The sequence below is a fragment of the Alligator mississippiensis genome, chromosome 2, assembly GCF_030867095.1.
Source record: "Alligator mississippiensis isolate rAllMis1 chromosome 2, rAllMis1, whole genome shotgun sequence".
Classification (NCBI taxonomy): Eukaryota; Metazoa; Chordata; order Crocodylia; family Alligatoridae; genus Alligator; species Alligator mississippiensis.
In genome coordinates this window covers 161,530,841-161,551,564 of record NC_081825.1, presented here as the reverse complement: position 1 = coordinate 161,551,564, position 20,724 = coordinate 161,530,841, and the positions used below count along the sequence as shown (strand labels likewise).

General features: G+C 44.1%; 1 protein-coding gene across 1 annotated transcript in view; it reads left to right on the top strand.

The window, feature by feature from the left end:
- The window catches only part of EMCN (endomucin), a 112,365-nt gene extending 96,122 nt beyond the window's left edge, over positions 1–16,243 (top strand). Inside the window, exons 8-9 of the mRNA XM_006264504.4 lie at positions 8,741–8,812; positions 14,237–16,243. Coding sequence (XP_006264566.1) covers positions 8,741–8,766 — 26 coding nt within the window. The 3' untranslated portion in view covers positions 8,767–8,812; positions 14,237–16,243. The remainder of the gene's footprint in view (positions 1–8,740; positions 8,813–14,236) is intronic.
- The last annotated feature ends 4,481 nt before the right edge of the window (positions 16,244–20,724 follow it).

Here is a 20,724-nt window from a genome sequence, read left to right as displayed (position 1 = left end):
TGTGAGTAAATATGATATTTTTTATACTGAAATAATAGTGATGTGTATCTGGTTTGCTAGCAATAGACTCTGCAGTGGAATAATAACTAGATGACCTCATACGCCCTTAGAAATAGAAAATGGAATACAGATATAATAGCAGGAGCCCCTTGTTTTTGTACAAGCTAGTATTTCAGTAACAATACCCATAATTTTATCTGTGTTGCTATTACTGGAAAGATTACAAATTCCCTAACTATGTCTTTACCTGGATCCAACAGGGTCCTTGGAATATGTTCTTGCCTGGTATCTGATCCCCATTTTCCAGGTACTTCTAACCAATAATAGGAATAGAGCAAGAACAGTTTACTATCACAATAGCATAACATTTTCCTCTTCCCTGGGTGCATCTACATGTACAATTAGTGTGGTCCAAAATTTATTGCTCTCAGGTGTACCATTTGAAGGTGCGCCCAGGACTGCAACACGTTGAGTCAGGTCTGAGCAGCCCCTGCTAGCAGGGCCCTGGGGGGTGAGGGGAATGGGGCCCAGGACTGCTCCCCCCCACCACAGCTCAATGTGCTGTGAAGGGGCTGGCTGGGGCACAAGGGTACCCTTGTGCCCTACCAGCTGCATCAGTGTCTACACATAGATTCATAGATGTTAGATTCATAGATGTTAGGGTCGGAAGGGACCTCAATAGATCATCAAGTCCGACCCCCTGCATAAGCAGGAAAGAGTGCTGGGTCTAGATGACCCCAGCTAGATGCTCATCTAACCTCCTCTTGAAGACCCCCAGGGTAGGGGAGAGCACCACCTCCCTTGGGAGCCCGTTCCAGACCCTGGTCACTCGAACTGTAAAGAAGTTCTTCCTAATGTCCAATCTAAATCTGCTCTCTGCTAGCTTGTGGCCATTGTTTCTTGTAACCCCCGGGGGCGCCTTGGTGAATAAATACTCACCAATTCCCTTCTGTGCCCCCGTGATGAACTTATAGGCAGCCACAAGGTCGCCTCTCAACCTTCTCTTGCAGAGGCTGAAAAGGTCCAGTTTCTCTAGTCTCTCCTCGTGGGGCTTGGTCTGCAAGCCCTTAACCATACGAGTGGCCCTTCTCTGGACTCTCTCCAGGTTATCCACATCCCTCTTGAATTGCGGCACCCAAAATTGCATGCAGTACTCCAACTGCGGTCTGACCAGCGCCCGATAGAGGGGAAGTATCACCTCCCTGGACCTATTCGTCATGCATCTGCTGATGCATGATAAAGTGCCATTGGCTTTTCTGATGGCTTCGTCATACTGCCGACTCATGTTCATCTTGGAGTCCACTAGGACTCCAAGATCCATTTCCACTTCCATGCCACCCAGCAGGTCATTCCCTAGGCTGTAGGTGTGCTGGACATTCTTCCTCCCTAGGTGCAGCACTTTGCATTTCTCCTTGTTGAACTGCATTCTGTTGTTTTCTGCCCACTTGTCCAACCTGTCCAGATCTGCTTGCAGCTGTTCCCTGCCCTCCGGCGTGTCCACATCTCCCCATAGCTTTGTGTCATCTGCAAACTTGGACAGAGTACATTTGACTCCCTCGTCCAAGTCACTGATGAAGACATTAAAGAGTATCGGTCCAAGGACCGAGCCCTGCGGGACCCCACTGCCCACACCCTTCCAGGTCGAGACCGACCCATCCACCATGACTCTCTGGGTGCGACCCTCTAGGTGCGACCCTCTAGGTGCAAAGTAAAAAACTTTGATGTGGAGTTAATTAGTTTACTCCAGCCTAATGGCCCTGCACGTGTAGATGCTGAGACATTTACTGCGGAACTAGTAACTCCTCAGTAAATGTCTCACGTAGGTGTGGCCCTTTCCTCTATTCCCACTCTGTTGAAGGAAAGTAATCAGATTATGATCTAGTTTCCTTATAATACTTTAATAGAGTATCTGAACTGCTGGGGAAATAATTTTTAATCAGTGCTATAACAGCACATTAACCATAGCAAAGATCAGTGTTGCAGCTATAGTAGGTACTGTTGCATCTTATCCTAATTGTATTATTGTTGTTGTTTTATTTGTATTACAGCAATGTATTTGTATTACAGTAAAAACCCCAGTCATGCTCCAGTCCCCTTTATGTAAGTTGATGTAGCACTTGTTTTGATGTCGAGAAAAACTTCTACAAGTGATTCTGTCAAACAATACAAGGGAGCGAGGCAGGGAAGATAAGGGTAACAGTAAAAGCTCTTAAGATGAAGTAGGGGTTCACAGTAAGTTATCAAGAAACATTTCTAATGTCAGTTCTGTGTAATTTTATACCCAAATGCCAAAAGCCTCTTTCTCAAACTTTGCATTGCTTCTTTCAGTTTTTGTAACAGTGTGTTTTAAGTGCAGTTGGCTTCTCACTGCCCTCTGCCAATCTATATGAGATCACAATTCCCCCTCCAACTTCAGAGGTGTCCCTAGTCATGAACACAGGTAAAGTGGGGTCTCATCACATGTGTACCTGCACAGTTGACAAAACTTGCTTAGCTACATCAACTACAATTTGGCAATGCTTGCTTCCCTTTTCATACTTCAGTCAATGATTTTTACAAAGTTGACATGTATGAAATGAATTTTCCACAGCTTAAAACTGAGTTTTTTGTTATTATTACAGTAGTATCTATATGTTCCAACTGAGACTGGGGTCCCATTGTGCTAGGAGCTATATACTGAGAGAGTCAGATGACTCTGTGTTCCTAGATGCTACTTTAATTTGTTTCATATGCTAGTGTGCTGACACTGGAATTTCTTTAAAGTATGCTCTCTGAACAGTCCCAAATCAGGAAAAAGAAGCAAAAGCCAATGTTTCACTGATTTTGCTGGCTGCCTATTTTGTTTCTGATAGTTTGTATATAAATATATCTTTTATTTCAAGCACAGTCCTCAAGGTACTCATATAGTCTATCTAGACTAGTTGCAAACAGTCATATTTTTGCATTTTGTATGCAGCACTTTCAAAATGATTCACAATATCCAGAGCTTTTGGCCAAGACAACTATCCCCAGTGGATTGGACTAAGTAATGTGCTACACAGCTCAGTGCTAAATAACCCCACAACTCAATTGAAATCTCAGCTGTTCTAACAAAATACTCAGCATGCATACAGAAGCCAAGCCATTAGACTTGCTATAAAACCTAACAGGTTTTGACCCAGGTGTTTTTTTATTGTCTTGGAAACTATAGCTTGAAGCTAAGACATTTTTAATTTAATAAAAATATTTTAAGACTTTAAATAAGAATGTTCAAATTACTTTCATCTTTTTTTCTGGTGTCATAAAGTATTAGGTGTCAACGGAAAAAATACCTTTGATCCAGTGACTAAGTGTAATACCATTCTTCTTTTGCTTTTCAGTATCCCATTTAAATCTAGAAATGCTCTAGACATTTGCAAAAACTCTCTATAGATTTTTCAGGGCATAACCCGGTCTTATTTCTGAAAGAATATATTTACTTTTGTTTCTTATTGTGTTCCTCTTCCTAAAATGCAGCTGTTTTATCCTCATCACTAAATTGTTGATTTGTAGTTATAATTATAGGCTTTCTAATATTGTGTGTGTTAAAATATTTAATCTGAATACATGAACAAAGGTGGAACAGGAGTAAATATGGTTATTCTGGAGTTGTACTCACGCATCTTCCCTCCAAGCACTATAATATTACCATAGATTCATAGATTCATAGATGCTAGGGTTGGAAGGAACCTCAATAGATCATCGAGTCCGACCCCCTGCATAAGCAGGAAAGAGTGCTGGGTCTAGATGACTCCAGCTAGATGCATATCCAACCTCCTCTTGAAGACCCCCAGGGTAGGGGACAGCACCACCTCCCTTGGGAGCCCATTCCAGACTTTGGCCACTCGAACTGTGAAGAAGTTCTTCCTAATGTCTAGTCTAAATCTGCTCTCTGCTAGCTTGTGGCCATTATTTCTTGTAACCCCCGGGGTGCCTTGGTGAATAAAACCTCACCAATTCCCTTCTGTGCCTGCGTGATAAATTTATAGGTAGCCACAAGGTCGCCTCTCAACCTTCTCTTGCGGAGGCTGAAAAGGTCCAGGTGCCCCAGTCTCTCCTCATAGGGCTTGGCCTGCAAGCCCTTAACCATACGAGTGGCCCTTCTCTGGACCCTCTCCAGGTTATCCACATCCCTCTTGAAGTGCGGCACCCAAAACTGCACGCAGTATTCCAACTGTGGTCTGACCAGCGCCCGATAGAGGGGAAGTATCACCTCCTTGGTTCTGTTCGTCATGCATCTGCTGATGCACGATAAAGTGCCATTAGCTTTTCTGATGGCTTCGTCACACTGCCAACTCATTGCCAGTGGCTGTGCAATGACATCAGCCTGTGCCTTCAGTACCCTCGGATGGAGCTCATCTGGGCCTGCCGACTTAAAGGCATCCAGCTCCTCCAAGTGACTCTGCACCATCTCAGGGTCTACGCATGGCAGTCTGGTGTCTTGCTGCTGCCTCTCTACAATCCCAGTGAGAGCCTTGTCCTGCCCCTCTCTTAGGAACACTGAGGCAAAGAACTCATTGAGGAGTTCAGCCTTGTCCCCCCTGGTGCATAGTCAACCAATAAAAAATAACTGGGGATGTCTGTATGGTGAAATGCTGAGACTTATTCAACTTCATTAGCAAGCTGGAGTGCCATCCAAATGCAGCCAGACTGACTGCATTTGATTCCACAGTTAGTGCAGATATCTTTGTATGAGATTGTGTTGTGTCTTCTTCAATTACCCATGGAAGCACTACCCTTATGTAGCAGGCCTGTCTTTTGGAGCTTGGGTTGAGTCCCAGGCTTGAAATCTTGCTGTTTTGATTGGTGGAGTCCATCCACCAATCAGGAGGCAGCAAGAGGAGTTGTCATGCCCCTTTCCTGAGGGAAGGGGGAGAGGAGTTCCCCCCTCGGACCTGATTGAAGACTGCAACACTCAGGTCCAGAAGACTTCAGGGGCGGAGCCCTGCAGCGTATAAAAGGACCTGTGTGCCCAGCACGAGGGAACACATCCAGGACAGAGAAGAGATAACAGTGGGGCTTAGAAGAGCTGAGAAGAGCTGCTCAGCAGGGCAAAGCAGTAGCCCAGGAAGAGCCCCTGAAGACTTCCATCAGTGGGGAATGGTGGACCGCTCCAGCAGCTAGGCTCTCAGTGTACAGCATGGCATCCAGTCCCTGGGAGCTGCGTGAGGTGACGCAGGTCTGCAACCTCTGGCGTGCAGTCAGAGACACGGTGCACAGACCAGTGCATGGAGTAGGACCTTTGGAGCACTTGAGTGGCTCAGGTCCACAACCCCCAGAATGAGACTGGGAGATTGGTGCAGGAGGTGCTGCACAGAAGGTCTGGGAGCAGACCGAGCCTGGTGCTGCATGAGGCAGCCCAGGCCTCTGACCCATAGCAAAAGGCTGAGTCCAGAGATCCAGAAGCCCTGCATAGCGGAGCCCTGTTCCAGGAGACAGCAACCCCTGCGAAGCCCACCGCAGGTGAGAGAGCAGCTTGGCACAGAGAATGAGGGCCACCCTCCAGGCCTGGGAGCTGTGAGTTGCACGGGAAAAGGATTCCTTCAGGGGAGGGGGAGTCCCCCCGGTTAAATAAGGGCTCCTGAAAGTGGAGGTCCCACTGGGAGGGCCCCCCTAAAGTTACCAGCTTCCTTGTAGGGCTTGGGAAAAGCCCAAGGGCATTGGGGTTTCCCCTCGGGATTACATTTATCTTTGGGGTTTTTGCGCCATAAGTGGTGTGATGTCATGCCTTATATTTTGTGAACTCATGTTTGTAAATGAGTAGATGAGTCGAGTCCTAGGGCTCTGCTGGGACCCCCTGTTGCTATTATTTCACCTGTTGTTTATTTGTATGTATTTGTGGCTTATTTACTGTTCACCCATACTTATCTATAGTTTATCTGTTAGCTATCTATGTTTATTTTGGGGTTTATCTGTTTCAGGTCAGATACTTACCTGTGACTTACCTGTATCTAGAGCACTGGTATAAGGTTTTATGGCATTTACCCAGAGGTTATTGTTTATGTTATTTGTTTAGTTATCTTATATATAGTACATATGTTTATATTCATGTTTCTTTTCCTTGTGATAAGTTAATGTAAATAAATGTGTATATAGTTAAGTCCCCTGACTGTCCTGGCCTGGTTCTATAGGGACGGAGGGGAACTGAGCGGTCTGCAGTTCCCCACAGCACACCTGCCAGCTAACAGTTCCCCTCAATTGGAGAAGGGGAGTATATACCCGAGTTACCTGGGCTACACTTACAAGGAGGATATCCAGCAATATATGAAAGCCAATGAACACTTTCATGGGCTTCACACACATCACACAGAACTTTCTCTCTATAGTGAGAGAGTGTATATACCAGTGAGAGGTGTAGCACCTACCTTAATCTCTGTGCCATCAAGGGAGGAAAGAATGCAGGCTGGCAGTCACTGTATCTGTAATAAAGCAACTAGACAAAGTTCCTTGCTACTATCACACTACAGCTGTTGGTAGATACAGGACAGCATAGCCAGCTTTCTGTAGCAAGCAATATTTCATGCATCCAGAAACATATGTATCATTTTAGGTCCTGGTATAAAGGCCAGTGCATTTAAAAGGAATCAATCGACTAACTTCAGTGGCTTTGATGCAGACCCTTACAACTGTCATATTTCAATGGGGAGCAGTGAGATTCTTTTACTAATATCTACCTAGTAGGTGGCAGGAACACAGGATTCCTTTGACACTAAAGCTGGTCAGAACATATTGAACATTTACAACCAAAATACCTGGTAATGTTTTTTACAGATTTTTCACCTTTTCTTCCCCAAAGCAATTCTGTTATTTCCCTGCACCATCATTAGTGCAGCAGCCCCTTCCCTCCCCTCAATATTTTTAATATAGAACAGGTATCTGAAATTGAAGAAAGGTTAAAATATGTAGGCCAAAAAGAAAACAAAGAAACCCAATAACGAAACCAGAAAGTCTTTGGAGGGTCAGATTAACCCTTTAGTGGGTCCCAGACAAACAAACTCATGAGCTTAGGGCCAGTTGAGTCCCCCCTCCCCACCCCAGCACTGCTGCCAGTGGGGAGCGGGGCTTGGAGCCGCTGCTAGGAAGCAGGTATTGTGGCAGCAAGGCTGGCAGAGGGGAAGGGAAGGGAAGGGGGGTGGAAAGGGCCATTTGCACTGCTGCCACAGAGGGGAAGGATTGAGCCTCCCTGCAATTCAGGACCCTAGGCATGTGCCTAGTTTGCCTACGTGTTAATCTGGCACTGAGTCTTTGCAAGTCTATGGAGTTGGTTGAGACAAAACTGTATAACAACTGGAGTTATATTTGAAATATTTGCTCCTTATTTCAAAACTAACCCCCTCCTCCACGGAAATACTGTTTAAACTAATTTTTCTGTGCACAGAACACAGCTTTCTTTCTATGCCTTCTTTCCCAATATTTTTCTATCAAAATGTGTATAATGAATTATTAAAATGATTGCTGACATTTTTGTTGTGCACTGAAAATTGATGGCTTCAGTAAATGAAAATTTGCTAGCAGCTACTTCAGTATATTTTTCAATAATGTATTTGATAGTATTGTTCTCCATAAATTTTGAATATTTTGAAGTGAAAATAAATTCAACATTTTTTAACAGAGCTGACCTGAGCAGTGTGCGGGGTCTGGAGCAAATCAGCTCATGTGGGGCCCCGCCCCTGCCCTGATCCCATGCGCCCTGGATGCAAAGAAGTCACTGCTGCCATTGGGGGGGCAGGGAAGTAAGCAGCGGGACACGAAGCCAGCAGCGGTAGCACAGAGTCACCATGGCCACTCCGCCCAGCTCCACGAGGCTCCCCAAAGCACAGGGCCCAGGGCGGTCGCCCTGATTCGGCCCTCCCCCCCCCCCCCCCCGACGGCCCTGTTTTTTAAGTTACTTTTGGATTTTTCTAGCAGTTGCACTAGAATCCCAGATGATACCAAGTTTTATGCTAGCCTCTGAAGTTTGCACTTCATTAGAGGCCAAATACTGCTGCCCATGTAACTCACCTCAAAAGCATTGGTTATTCATTAAAAAAAATCAGATTACTACAGAATTTTCAAAATGAACAGCAAATAAGTGAATTAACTAATTTGCATTGGGCTTGTGCTCTTATAATTATACAACAGTGATTCCTGATAGACAATATTCCTTTTTTAGCAGGCTGTAGTATACCTTCTAAATTATCCTCTTGTGTGTATTGGTGAAAAACTTCTTTCAGAGAAGTGAACAGAGATGTAATCTGCTGTTCTCTGGAGGCATGTAGGTTTCACAAAACCAGTTTCTGGTTACACGGGCCAATCCAATCTAAGAGGATGATTCCCTTTACAACTCCACAGGAAAACTCATGACCTAAATATTCTGTTTTGCCTACATGTAAAGAACTCCTAGTGATTTTAATGGTAAGTAGCACTGGGAACAGTGTACCCCGGAAACAGACATGTAAGGGATTTTTCAGCATAGAGGCTCCTGTTGTGAAAAACCTGTCAGTACTACTTAAATTCATCCCTATTTAATAAAGCACTTATGCACATACTTACATCCCATAGAATATAGAGAGGGCAGCAAAGGTTCACTGTGTAGAGTTTAATGGAAAATTTTGCCTGTAATGTAGCTCTGATAAGGAGACTAGGCTAGTTTTGCAGGGCAGGCTCTGATGTATTCTTCCTGAACTCATTTCTCATTCTGTTTCTATGCCTAATTGATCAAAATGTATCTTCTGTTTCTTAGGACAGCAGTCCTCTCGGGAAGAATAACACCCAACAACATGATGAATCTTCTTCACACCTGGGCAATAAATATGTATGTTTGCTGTTTTAATTAATATGTGTAATTAGTATGGTTCTATTTAGCTATAACAAAAAAAGAAAAAGAAAAAAATGAAGAGAAGGACCATAAACAGAAAAAAGGATCTAAGCTGGTAAGAACCTTGAGGCCATCTTGCTTAAAGAAACTCAGCTGCTAGAACCACAAAGGAGCTAAGGCTACTGAAGTCAGTGAGCATGGAAGAAGTAATTGCTATCTGACATGATCAGAACTAAAGTGTGCATTTTCTAGCTTCGGCTAAATATTTCCTGTTCAGTAGGGCTTTAGTTTAGTGAGCTAAAACCAGAGCCAGACTTAGTGGGGTGGACAACATGGGTGACTGCCTAGGGCACCATGATCAGTGGGGCACCACATGCACATACAATTGAGCAGCCTGTGCTCACAGCAGGACTCTCGACATGCCCCACTCCAGCCAATCTCTGCCCCAGGTAGAAGAAGTGCCCAGCCCAGCCTGCCCCCCATGGTGGCCCCACCTTCAGTTGCAGACCACCTGCCTGCTGGCACAGCATACAGTTCTGCCTCCTTGCTGGCCCTGCCTACCTGCCTCTGCTTGTAGAAGCACCACTGATTTGGGGTGGACATAGGGAGAGGGGTGCTAAAATACAAGTTTGCCCAAAGCACCATTTTCCCTAAGGTTGGCTCTGGCCAAAACTAAATAATTTTACAATTCATAAACAAGAGGACTGGATGGATATAGTGGTACTAAGCACCTTTAATTCCCACTGGCTTCACAGGAACTTATTTATGCTCCAGATCTCTGTTAGTCAGGCCACTTTCCTTAGGTGTCCAGAATGTGACTTACATAAAGTGCTTGATTACAGATGTGAAACATTTGGAAATGTTGCCCCAAATTTTAAATATCAGAGAGCAGGAATCCTTAGAAAACCTATCAAAGTCAAAGTCATCATTTGAAAAATAAGTTCTGCGTTTTCTTTGGAGTCTGAAGGCGTTTCAAGCAGTAATGTTTTAAAAATCTGTTTCCAGGGTTTGAATTACAGGGGAGCCACCATTTCCCTGCTCCCTTCCTCATCCTCCCCTACTCTGCTGCTGAATTCAGCAGCAGAGTGAAAGAGGAGGTGAGTAGCAGTGGTGCTTAGCTTCTGTTTTCCCTTGGCTCTGGAGCCCAGGGTCCGAATGCTGCTTCTACTGCTCATCCCTTCTTTTTTCCTGCTGCTGAATTTAGTGGGGAGGAAGGGAGAAGGGCAACCACTGTCTGGGCTCTGGAGCTCTGTGAAAACAGGAGCTTCAGCCCAAACCTTGCAATGGTCAGCTGGCGAGCTCAGAGAGCTCACTGTGCATGGCCACACAGCTGAAGGGGAGGGCGGGGGTAAAGAGGTGGCAACCATGTTGCCACAGTCCCCTTGAATCTGTCCCTGCACCTCAGCTCCTCTTTTCACAGTAAGCTTTTGGCATTGGGGATGTTTTGGTTTATTTTTATGTCCAGCTGGATAACCTGTGCATCAGCTTTCCAAGTATGTGATTTCAAGTATGAAATTATTTCCCATAGAGTCTCCTTTCTCAGCATGCACATTCAAACTGCAGAGGGGACCTGTAAGGGACATGTTTATCCTACTAAGAATCCCTCTTCAGAAGTCCAACAGGATCGTGCCCCCTAGGGGCAGCTGTGGTGCCCTCTACTGGCCACACAACTCTTGCCCCATCCAGTTCCCTGGGTATCTTGTCTTTTCATTTGCCTGCAATGCCTTGATGTAAATTTGTTGATTTGCAAAACAGGAGGTTGCCTTTGGGTCCCAGAGAGAGCCCTCACCTGCCTTTTGACCAGCAGGTCCGTCTCTGACCCCGCTGATCCCAACCTTGACCCTTAAGTGCTAAGTGGCCCTCCTGGCCCATCTGTGCCCCAGGGCACCTGTTGCCTTAAGGGCTATTTGTGCCCTTCTCCACTCCTACAGTCATAGGCATGCCTTGCACATGTTAACAGTGAATTGCTCCAGTTGGCACCTTGTCCCAATACAATGTCAGACCTCCTCAGGCCCCCACACCCTTGTCAGGGCCTTGGCTGTCCTAGCTTCTGCCTCGTTCCTCTAGCTGGACTCCTTTTAGTCTAGGCCCACTGCATTGGGTCTTGGGCACTGGGCCTCTGGCCCCAGTTGCCTTCTGCCCAGGTAAGACTTCAGCCTTTCTCTAGATTTTAACACCCTTTGGTTTAGGCCTGCTCTGCATCCTGAGCCCCAGCCCCTAGCAGGGCTTAAAGCACCACTGTGCTTCTGGCACCCCACTGTGGCCTCCTCATTCACCCCTTATAGCCACTCTCAGTCCACTGTTTTAAACCTTACACCAAAATACAGGCCCAGTGACTACAACAAACCACCCCCACACTAGGTCATATTCCCCTGCAAGCTATAAGCTTCTTATTTGCAGTCCCCAGGGCAGCTCAGGTATCAGCCAGTCACTCTCCTGCAGACATTCTGCTCAGGAGCTCCTCTTCCTGCTGCCTACAGGGCCAGACTGACTGCTTGATCTCAGGCACTGGCTTTATGTGTCTCCTAAATCCTGCCCCTTCCTGTCAGGTGACTTTCCAATCACCCATAGGGGTATCCACCCTGGATCTGATGGACCAGTTTCCTTTCCCTGCTGGGGTCCAGCTCAGCTGCCTGCAGCACTCCTTTTAAAGTAACAGGGGACGTCTGGCTCCCTGTTACAAGAAGGTGCCAATTTAGTCATTACAGCTCAATTTATTAACCTTAATTTTTGAAAAAGGAGGCATTTAGGGTATCTGTTTCTTTGTAACTGTGTGTATCCCTACTTGCTTATTAAGGCACAGACCCATGTAAACAGCTGTCTCAAAGGGGGAAAAAAAGATTAGAATACAAATTAGACTTATTTTTGCCTTCTGGGAAATCCTTTGATAACAGGGGCCTTGAAGGAAGAAAACCATGCAGGTCCAGTGTTAGTGGTTTCTAATGGGGTCACACAGTGGGAAAGGCAGCTGTCTAGTGCTCACCATTATGTAGCCCCTCCCCTCCCACTAGCACAATGTATGCACTATGCTCTGCATGCACAGTCAGCTGGAAAATGAGAATTGTCATTGCTTAGCTGCTCTGCCCAACATGTTTCACCCTGTGTGGCATAACTTACAATACCATATCCATGAAAATTAGTGCTGCTCTTAGTGTTGCTAACTGTCCGTCAGTGGATTTGAAATTCCATGTGGGAGGGGGCATGCCTGTGTAAAAGTCAGGTGCCAGCCAAGAGCAGAACAGCATGGTTGTGTTGTTAGTCATAAAGATACTTGAGGAATTCAAACTAGCACTTTTAAGTGGGAAGGAGACATGTCAATTTTAGGGATTTGGGGATGGAGGGAAGTAGCAAAGACATGCAACAGAAAGCTGTTGGTTGTTCTGGAGGGAAATATTGATGGTTCAAGTCATTTTCTTAGTAAATGCACCAGTGGGAGCTGATCTTTTTGGCAGGCATGCCACAGATTAGCTCTACAAACTCCCCAACTGCCACACTCATCCTCTTCTGTCTTCTGCTTCCTGCTGCTGAACTGCCTGTCCCCCCCAGGTCTGTCATATGCCACACACAGAGGCCTCCTGTGCTACTTTTGGCAGTCTTGCCACAAGTTAGGCACTCCCGAAATGCACCATGCCATTTAATGTTAGACTGCCTTAAATAGAAGTGCTAATGCTTTTACTGGAGGCAACAATGGCCGGCAAGTCTATATCGCTGGAAAGAAGCATGGTTTCTGTGAATTGATTTTCACAGGAGTGATATATTAATTATTTGGTAAAAGGAACGTTAATATTTTTCAGAGGATTTATAAAGCATTTGTACTAAACATGGTACTTGATTAGTAGTTCCACATAGAAAAAAATGGTAACCTTTTCTTTCTATAATTAATGTATATGTAGAACAAACATATTTTACATTGGCACTGCACCTTTCACCACAAGGTGCTTGAGAAATCCTGAGCCTAATTGTCCCACTGTGCCCATGTGAATGGTCCATTAGAGCTCCAAATCATACATCTCTCAAACTGATTGCAGGATTAGGATTCAGAGACCTACAGCAGCAGTGAAATGCTGTCATTTCTGGGGTTCAGGTCAGCAGCTGACTAATAGGCAGAATGCTGAAGAACATAAGGGCAAATGGGAATGATCAGTATAGATGCACAAACACATTTTATAAATACTTTTCTCATATGCGATATAAAATTCTAGAGAATACAGCATTCAGAGACTACTAAGGAAGGATACCAAAGCCAGCACGGAGATCTGGATAGCAAGCAGAAAAAAACTACAGTAAATGCCCTTTAAAGTAAAAATAGGAAGACTGGGTAGATTTACATGAAATCTACTCAGATCAAACTAATTGCAAAGGTTTTCTTACCTAAGAAATAGCCATTATTTATATATAAATACACATATATATAGTCCACACACACACATATATGTGAAGGATAGCACACTATTTCTAGGAACACATTTATGAATGTTCCTCTGGGGTGGAAAGACAAGGAGTGGGCACTCCATTCCTCTTGAAGCCAAAGGGAGTTGAGTGTACTTGAGACTTAAGTACTGTATATTTCTGAATTACATGGTGAAGAATGTACATAAGGCCTAAACCTGCTTGTATTAAAGGGACAAAGCTCCCACTGTATTTTATGAGTGAAGAAGTCCCTCGTAATGGAGTCACTTCACATTTTTACCATGCATTATGACAGGGGTGGTCAACCTGTGGCACACATGCCACAAGTGGCATCAACAGCCCCTGTGTGTGATTCCTAGCAGATGAAGAAGGGGACAAGAAGCAGAATGGTAGGTAAGGCAGGGGGCAGAAAGCAGAGCAATGGTTTGGGAAGGAGAAGAAGATGGGGATCAGAGTGGCACTTGGAGAGTGGGGTGCAAGGTTTATCTTGTAGCACACCTACCAAAAAGTTTGGCCCCCACAGCATTGTAACTTTTCCACACATTGGACAAACTAGAGTAAAATTAGTCCCAGTTCTTCATTCTAACATTTCTTTAAAAAGCAAAAAGTAAACTCATAAGTTCAGTCTTTGTAAGAGGAGATGGGAAGATTTAACTCTTCTGCAGAGCCTGGGATGCAGCCTATTACTTAGCTAAATTCTACCAATTTGCCCCTAATTACAGAAATAAGTCAAGTTTTGTTTCGTGAATATACCTGTTCAGAGATGTGAAGAACTTGATGGGTTATCTACACCTTGCTTATAAATTGTGGCATTTATCGATACCACTCTTGGAGAGAAAACATTCAGAACCCCTAAAGCTAACAGCAACTGAAAATAAATACTTGCCCTATAATTTGAATATTGTGCATTTCATTTTGACACAATAGAATCAATTTTGTTTCTCTTCCAAGTAGTTGACACAAAACGGACTTAATTGGGATGATAATCTTGAGGTTTTGCTGTCATTTCAGGTCTGAAGCTATCTGGTTTACTGCATAAGTTGCAGTTCCCACTGGAAGCAAATGGACCAACTGCAGCTTCTAAGACAGGAAGGACAATTATGTTCTTTGTTTTTTTGGCTAGCTCTTAATTTCTGTGCTTTAAAATGTTTCTTGTTTTCTTTTGGAAAGACTTGTGTTTTTTTTAATGGTCTCATAACTGGTGTACCATATATATTTATTATTTCTACTTATATTAAACAGGAAAAAAGTGATAATGAAAAGAATCATGTATAAATGAGAAGTGACTAATAATGATGCCTTGTACATAGAAATGTTTTCTTTTGGGACAGGAAGAAAAATGTTACTGTATTTTTTTGAACTTTCAGTAAATAATTTTCTTAAATCATATGTAACAGATTGCAAACTTGGAGCCTGGTCCTTTAGACCAGGGTTGGCAACATTTTTGGGCAGAGTGCCAAAAAAACCCACAACCTTGATTTGCAAGATGTTGGCGTGCGAGGAGCGGACAGCGGGGGAGCCATGAGGGGCCCCATCCTTGTTGTGGCAGCACAGCCCCAGTCCCTTCCCTGACATCTATCCCAAGGCATGCATGCCAAGCAAATTGCTTTTGCATGCCAAGCTTTTGCAGCCATGCTGGGGGTTGCCTACCCCTGCTTTAGACACTACCAAAACAAAATTTTAACTGCAAATAATTCCATTGAATTTTTTGGGACTTCTCATAACAACAAGCACTTCACTTGGTTGCAGATGTTTGCAGGATGAGACTTTTTGAGATAATCCCTAAGTGACAGTCATTTTGGGTTTTTTTCTATGAAGGGAGAAAATTTCTAATTATGTTCTACATTGGAAATCTCTACTGTATATTGCTGCATATGGTGTTTAAAATGCAAAATGACCACAAACAATATAATAGTTTATGTTTAGGTGCTCCTTAGGTAGTCACTTCATTATAAGTATTCTTAACATGTCTCCTTATATTAATCTGCAGTACATAGTGAAGATCCAAAAGCTGCTTATGATACTACCCACTGCATTTATCAAAGGGATAACAACAGTGTGGCTGGGCCTTGTTTCCCAAATCTTGCGTATTTCATGAGAGTCCTGTTCATTATTTATCAGTACTAAAAATGTAATGATTCATTATTGTGCGAGTCTTAAAGTACACATTAAACATTTGAAAAGTGCTGCTATCTGTATATGTGCAGCTTTTCTAAAAATTAAAACATTTAGGAATTGCAGTCTTTTGATCAATCTGTGCCATTTTAACTACTGATTCGTAGTATACATAGACATCCCATTGTTGTTGAAATAGGAATACGAGACAGTTAATTGTCTAAACACAGAAATTATTGAATTCTAATCCTGTTTCCGATCTACTACCTCGGTGTCTTTGGCAAAGGGACTTAACTTCTCTTTCCGCTTCGCCTCTCTCTAAAGAGGAGGTGGTAACACTTATCTACCAGTCTCACAAGGGTGCTGAAAGATTCATTAGTTTGTGTTTGTTCAGTATTTTGGAGATGAAAAGTGCTCTTTGAGTGCTAGGTATTATCATGGCTCATTTTCATTTTGATGGGTCAATGCCCTATTTTAGGAAAACTTTCTGATGAAGCAATGTGAAAAGTGGGGCCTAGTGAGTATGCTGCAGGCTGTAGCTGAACTTTTATACTTAGATAAAGCATTCTTTGTGTTGGATCATGATTGGCTCTGGCCAGATTGGTTGAACAGAGGAGGCCTGGGCTTTCAAAAGGTGAGGCCATTTAATATGCACAGCTTAAGAGTTTATACAATAAAGTATACCCACTTCAGCTTGATTGATGAATCCTGCTGACAAAGGAATCTATGCTTGTCATATATAATAAGTTTTTTGTAGCACACTGCACCCTCTTGACAGGCCAGTTTAAAAGAAACATGAGCATAGTAAATGAATATCTGTGTTTATGAAAGGTATATTCAGAAAATGTCACGAAGTATCAAGATAATGTTAATCTTCTAATAAAATTTTGATCTTGTATAAAATCCTTTCCTGTTTCTCACTTTCTGTAAATACAGTGTGTAATCTGCACCAAATATATACATTGGCCCTGATCCTGCGTTCATCTTGCACACTAAAGAGGTCAGCATGCTCTGTTACAGTCAAGCCTGTTTCCAAACATTATTCTATTTCTATAGCAAGGCATTCTGGGTTTTGCAACTTCTGAGGACACCAGGGAGTTTGGGGCCTTGCAGAAAGGCAAAACCAGGATTATATAAAGTTCTCCTTTTCACCAGAGGAGACAATGGGAGAGGAGCAAAAATTGCTCTAACTCTTAGTCCTGATAGAAGATAAGCAACCTATCTGAAGGAGGCTGGGTTAGTTTCTCCACAGAGTAAGTGTTTGTGGTGCCAAGAAAACATTTTTGGTGAGAGAAGAAAAGTGATTGGATCTGACAACTGCTTAATTTTCAAGGACTACACATTTTATAGAAGAGCTAGGGTATGAATTTATCTGCCAAACCTAAAGACTAGCAGAGGCTACTAGTGTTGAGAAGAGTGACCCAAGTGAAGAGATTAGAAGGTTTTAGATTTTTGTTAAGCCAGAAAAGGATTTTTTTTTGGTTTAACTAGAAAACAAAGTACCCACCAGGGAGGGACAGAGGTGCTTGGCTTGGCTGAAAATTGAACTGCGGTTAAATATACAAACCGTTCAGGTGATAGCTGAATGCGGAAGAAATGCAAAATCAATTGATATGTGTCGCACTTATCAGATTCAGTGGGCCTAGTTTGATACAGGTCTGCAAAAGGCTTTCAGTTACAAGCATGGCTAAGAGAAATGAAACAAAACAAAACAATCTGGTCCTCTAAGATCTATGATTTATCTACATAAGGTCACTCAGGGAAATGAATCCAAATTAACTGAAGGTGTAAATTTAAAGTGGGTTAGTTAAACTGTGTTAAACTGCCACCTGAGCACCGTAATTAAGAATTAAAGTACCCTTAATTCTGGTTAGTTTAATTTACTTTAAAAGAGAAGTAAGCTAAACTGAATGAAAGTTGTTTTGTTACAGTTCCCACAATGGGGTTTAATAAATTGAATTAATCAATTTTAAAAGTTAAGATGATTAATTTTCCTAAGATGTCCAGTGTAAGCAAGCCTCTAGACCAACAGTATAATTTCAGCCTGCATTCTTTCTGTATTTCAGTCTGCATTCTTTCTGTACGACAACATGAACAGAAGCCCACTTTTTCATCAATCTGAGCACAACCAAGCTAATGAATGTGCACTTGTTCAAGAAGTTGTTGGCTGATGAATAATTCCTGATTAGCAAATTCTGAGTTGTATTGTGAGTTCATATTACAAAAGTGCTAAGAAGTCAGATTTGTCAGGTGAAAAGAATTCTCTATTTCTGTATTAGGCAGCACTCAGTTCACTCTGAGCCAACTTGGGCTTCTGGAGAAATCTGTTTCATATCAGGCCTGCTTGGACTTAATACTATTAATATGCTAAGTATAATGCCTAGCATTAAATCATATTTTTAGTTTCTTTCTACTAGCATGAGGCCTATGCTTCAAATATGATGGAGGGTGGGGAGGTGTTGAGGATCTTGGATGTTTTTTAAACTGTGTTGAAGATCTAAGTTTGAAGAGAAGGGGACTTGATGGTAGGCATCTATTACAGACCACCACGCCAGGAGGAGGAGCTGGATCTGGAATTTTCCAGAGAACTGATGGCTGCACATTCAAGGTACATGGTTGTCATGGGTGACTTCAATTACCCTGACATCTGCTGGGACAAGCACTTAACCAGATCTGACCAATCATATAGGTTTTTGACCTGTGTGGAAGAACTTTATGTAGAACAGGAGGTGAATGGGTTGACCGGGGGAAGGCTTTGTTGGATTTGGTTCTAGCCGAAGGGGATGACCTGGTGGGAAATCTGAGGATTGAGGGTAATCTGGGAGACAGTGATCTTGAGTTGTTAGACTTCACTATCTGTCATAGGGCAGGGAAGTCAGCCAGTAGGGCAGAGGTGCTTAATTTCAGGAAAGCTGACTTCAATGAGCATAGGAAAATAGTGGGAGAGACCCTTGGGAAGAGGGACTGGAGGGGAAGGGAGTTCAGGAAGGATGGTGGTCCCTCAAAGGAACAATCCTCAGAGTGCAGAAAAGGTCCATTCCTGTCTGCAGGAAAGGCGGTAAAGGGGCCAGGAAGCCCTCTTTGCTTACCAGAGGAGTCAAGGAGTGATTATAAAAGAAAAAGGAGGCTTGTGGACAGTGGAAACAAGAGGTAGCCACCAAGAAGGAATACACAAGTATAGCCTGTATGTGTAAGGAAAGGATAAAGAAGGCAAGAAAGGCGACTGAGATCAGGTTGGTGACTGAAATCAAGGACAATAGGAAGTCTTTCTTTAGGTATATAGGGAGCAGGAGGAAGACCAAGGGAAATGTGGGGCCCTTGCAGAATGGGACCAGACAGCTGATAACAGACAGTCAGGAGAAAGCTGAACACGTGAATGAATATATCAGTGTTCCTGGCATACAAATGGTGATTGCCTGCCTGGTTGGATACAGGATGTATGTGGGGGGAGGGGATGAGGGGGCGGGAACCACTGCCAACCAAAGGTCACAGTTGAACTGGTGAGGGAGCACTTAGAGTGGCTGAATGTCTTCGAGTCAGCAGGACCAGATGGACTACACCTGAGAGTGCTGAGGGAGTTGGCTGGAGTCATTGTGGGACCATTGGTGAAGATATATGAAGACTCATGCTGCTCAGGAAAGGTCCCAGAAGCTGGGAAAAGGGCCAATGTGGTGCCACTCTTTAAGAAGGTGGAAGAAGAAGATCTGGGAAACTATAGGACTTGTCAGTTTGACCTCGATACTGTGCGGGCCGGGGGTGAGCTGGGCCTGTCTTTGCGTACGCGGGCTGTGGCCAGCAGCCCGGGTACGCGGGGCTGGAAAGGACTGTGCGGCGGCAAGGCACGCACGGGCTAGAATTAGTCACAGAGGCGTAATGGTTGATTTAAAGATTATTTACTTACACTGAAGATGGTCGTGGTGCAGGCAGGAAAACTTGCTTGAGTTACAGTTGCAGATAGAAAAGAAGAGAGGCGGACTACAGTTCCTTCCTGTGAACACTCTTCTAGCCCATCCGGTTGGAGGCTCTAAACCGCGAGCCCGTCGTGCCAACCGAAGAAAGTACTCAAAACAAAGAGCTCTGAATACACTCACACGAAGTTTGCTAGGCTCCGTGGATCCTTTTTGCGTGCAGGGAAGAAGGATACGTCAGGATTGCGCTCGGTGACAGGGAGAGGCTAGAGGCTGATCAGACCTCTGTTGCCTGCTTGAAATGCATTGGGTCCATAAGGATCCACAGCGCTTAGAGATCTTTACACAGCGCGAAGTCTCCTCCTCCTGGTGTTCGTGGAGTCCTCCAACTTGGGCGGAAACCACTCAAGCTCTTTATACGGCTAGCAAGCCAATCACTAGCCGCCACGTGCATATTTTAAAACTAGCCAATAATGGGGCTCGAATTATAATACGAATGGCAGGAACTCTTTGCAACGAGCATTTCTCCTCTGCAGCAGAGAAATGCACCCTGCAAAGAAAGCTACAAATTGGCGGGAAATTCTCCATTGCACCGGGGCTCTCTTCTGCAGCAGAGAACTCCACCGTGCAAGGAAGCTGCAATTTAGCGGGAACATAATTTAGCAGTGCCGAAGCACACACAAACAAAAAATCACAGCTTTGGGTTGTGACAGATACTAGGTAAAAATTATCAATTTTGGAAAAAATTATCAAGAAGTCCATTTGTGAGAGACTGGCAGAAGGCATGATCCTGAGGGATAGTCAACATGGTTTTCTTGTAAGCAGGTCATGCCTGACCAACCTTGTCTCCTCTATGATCAAGTAATGAACTGCCTTGATGTGGGAAACATGGTTGATGTCATATACTTGGATTTTAAAAAGTCCTTTGATATGGTCTCCCGTGACACTCTTATAAAAAAAACTGGGGGATGGTGACCTGCCAGAGTCCAGAGTTACGTAAGCTGGAAACTGGCTAAGGGGTTGAACCCAGAGTGTGTTAGTGGATGGGTCTGTATTGTCTTGGAGGGAGGTGGCTGGTGGTGTACCACAGGGTTCAGTTCTTGGCCCCATGCTGTTCAACATTTTTATCAGTGATTTAGATGAGTATGCGGAGAGCACATTGGCCAAGTTTCTGGATGATACTAACTTATGGGGAAAAGCAGTCATGCTAGGGGACAGGATGTGGACCCAACCAGATCTGGACAAACTGAAAACGTGGGTGGAGTGGAACTGGATGCAGTTTGTAGCCAGGTGGGGCTCCTCCTGCAGTCGAAACTTGCTCATTTGGGGCAGCAGGTAGGGAAGCCGCAGGGGTGGTGGAGGGGCGGGGGGGGGCGGTGTATTTGCAGCTGGGCAGCAGCATGAGTGCAGCATGGAGCCTGTGGCCAGAAGGGCAGTGGGAGCGCGGAACTCAGATGGGAAGGGTGTGGGTGAAGG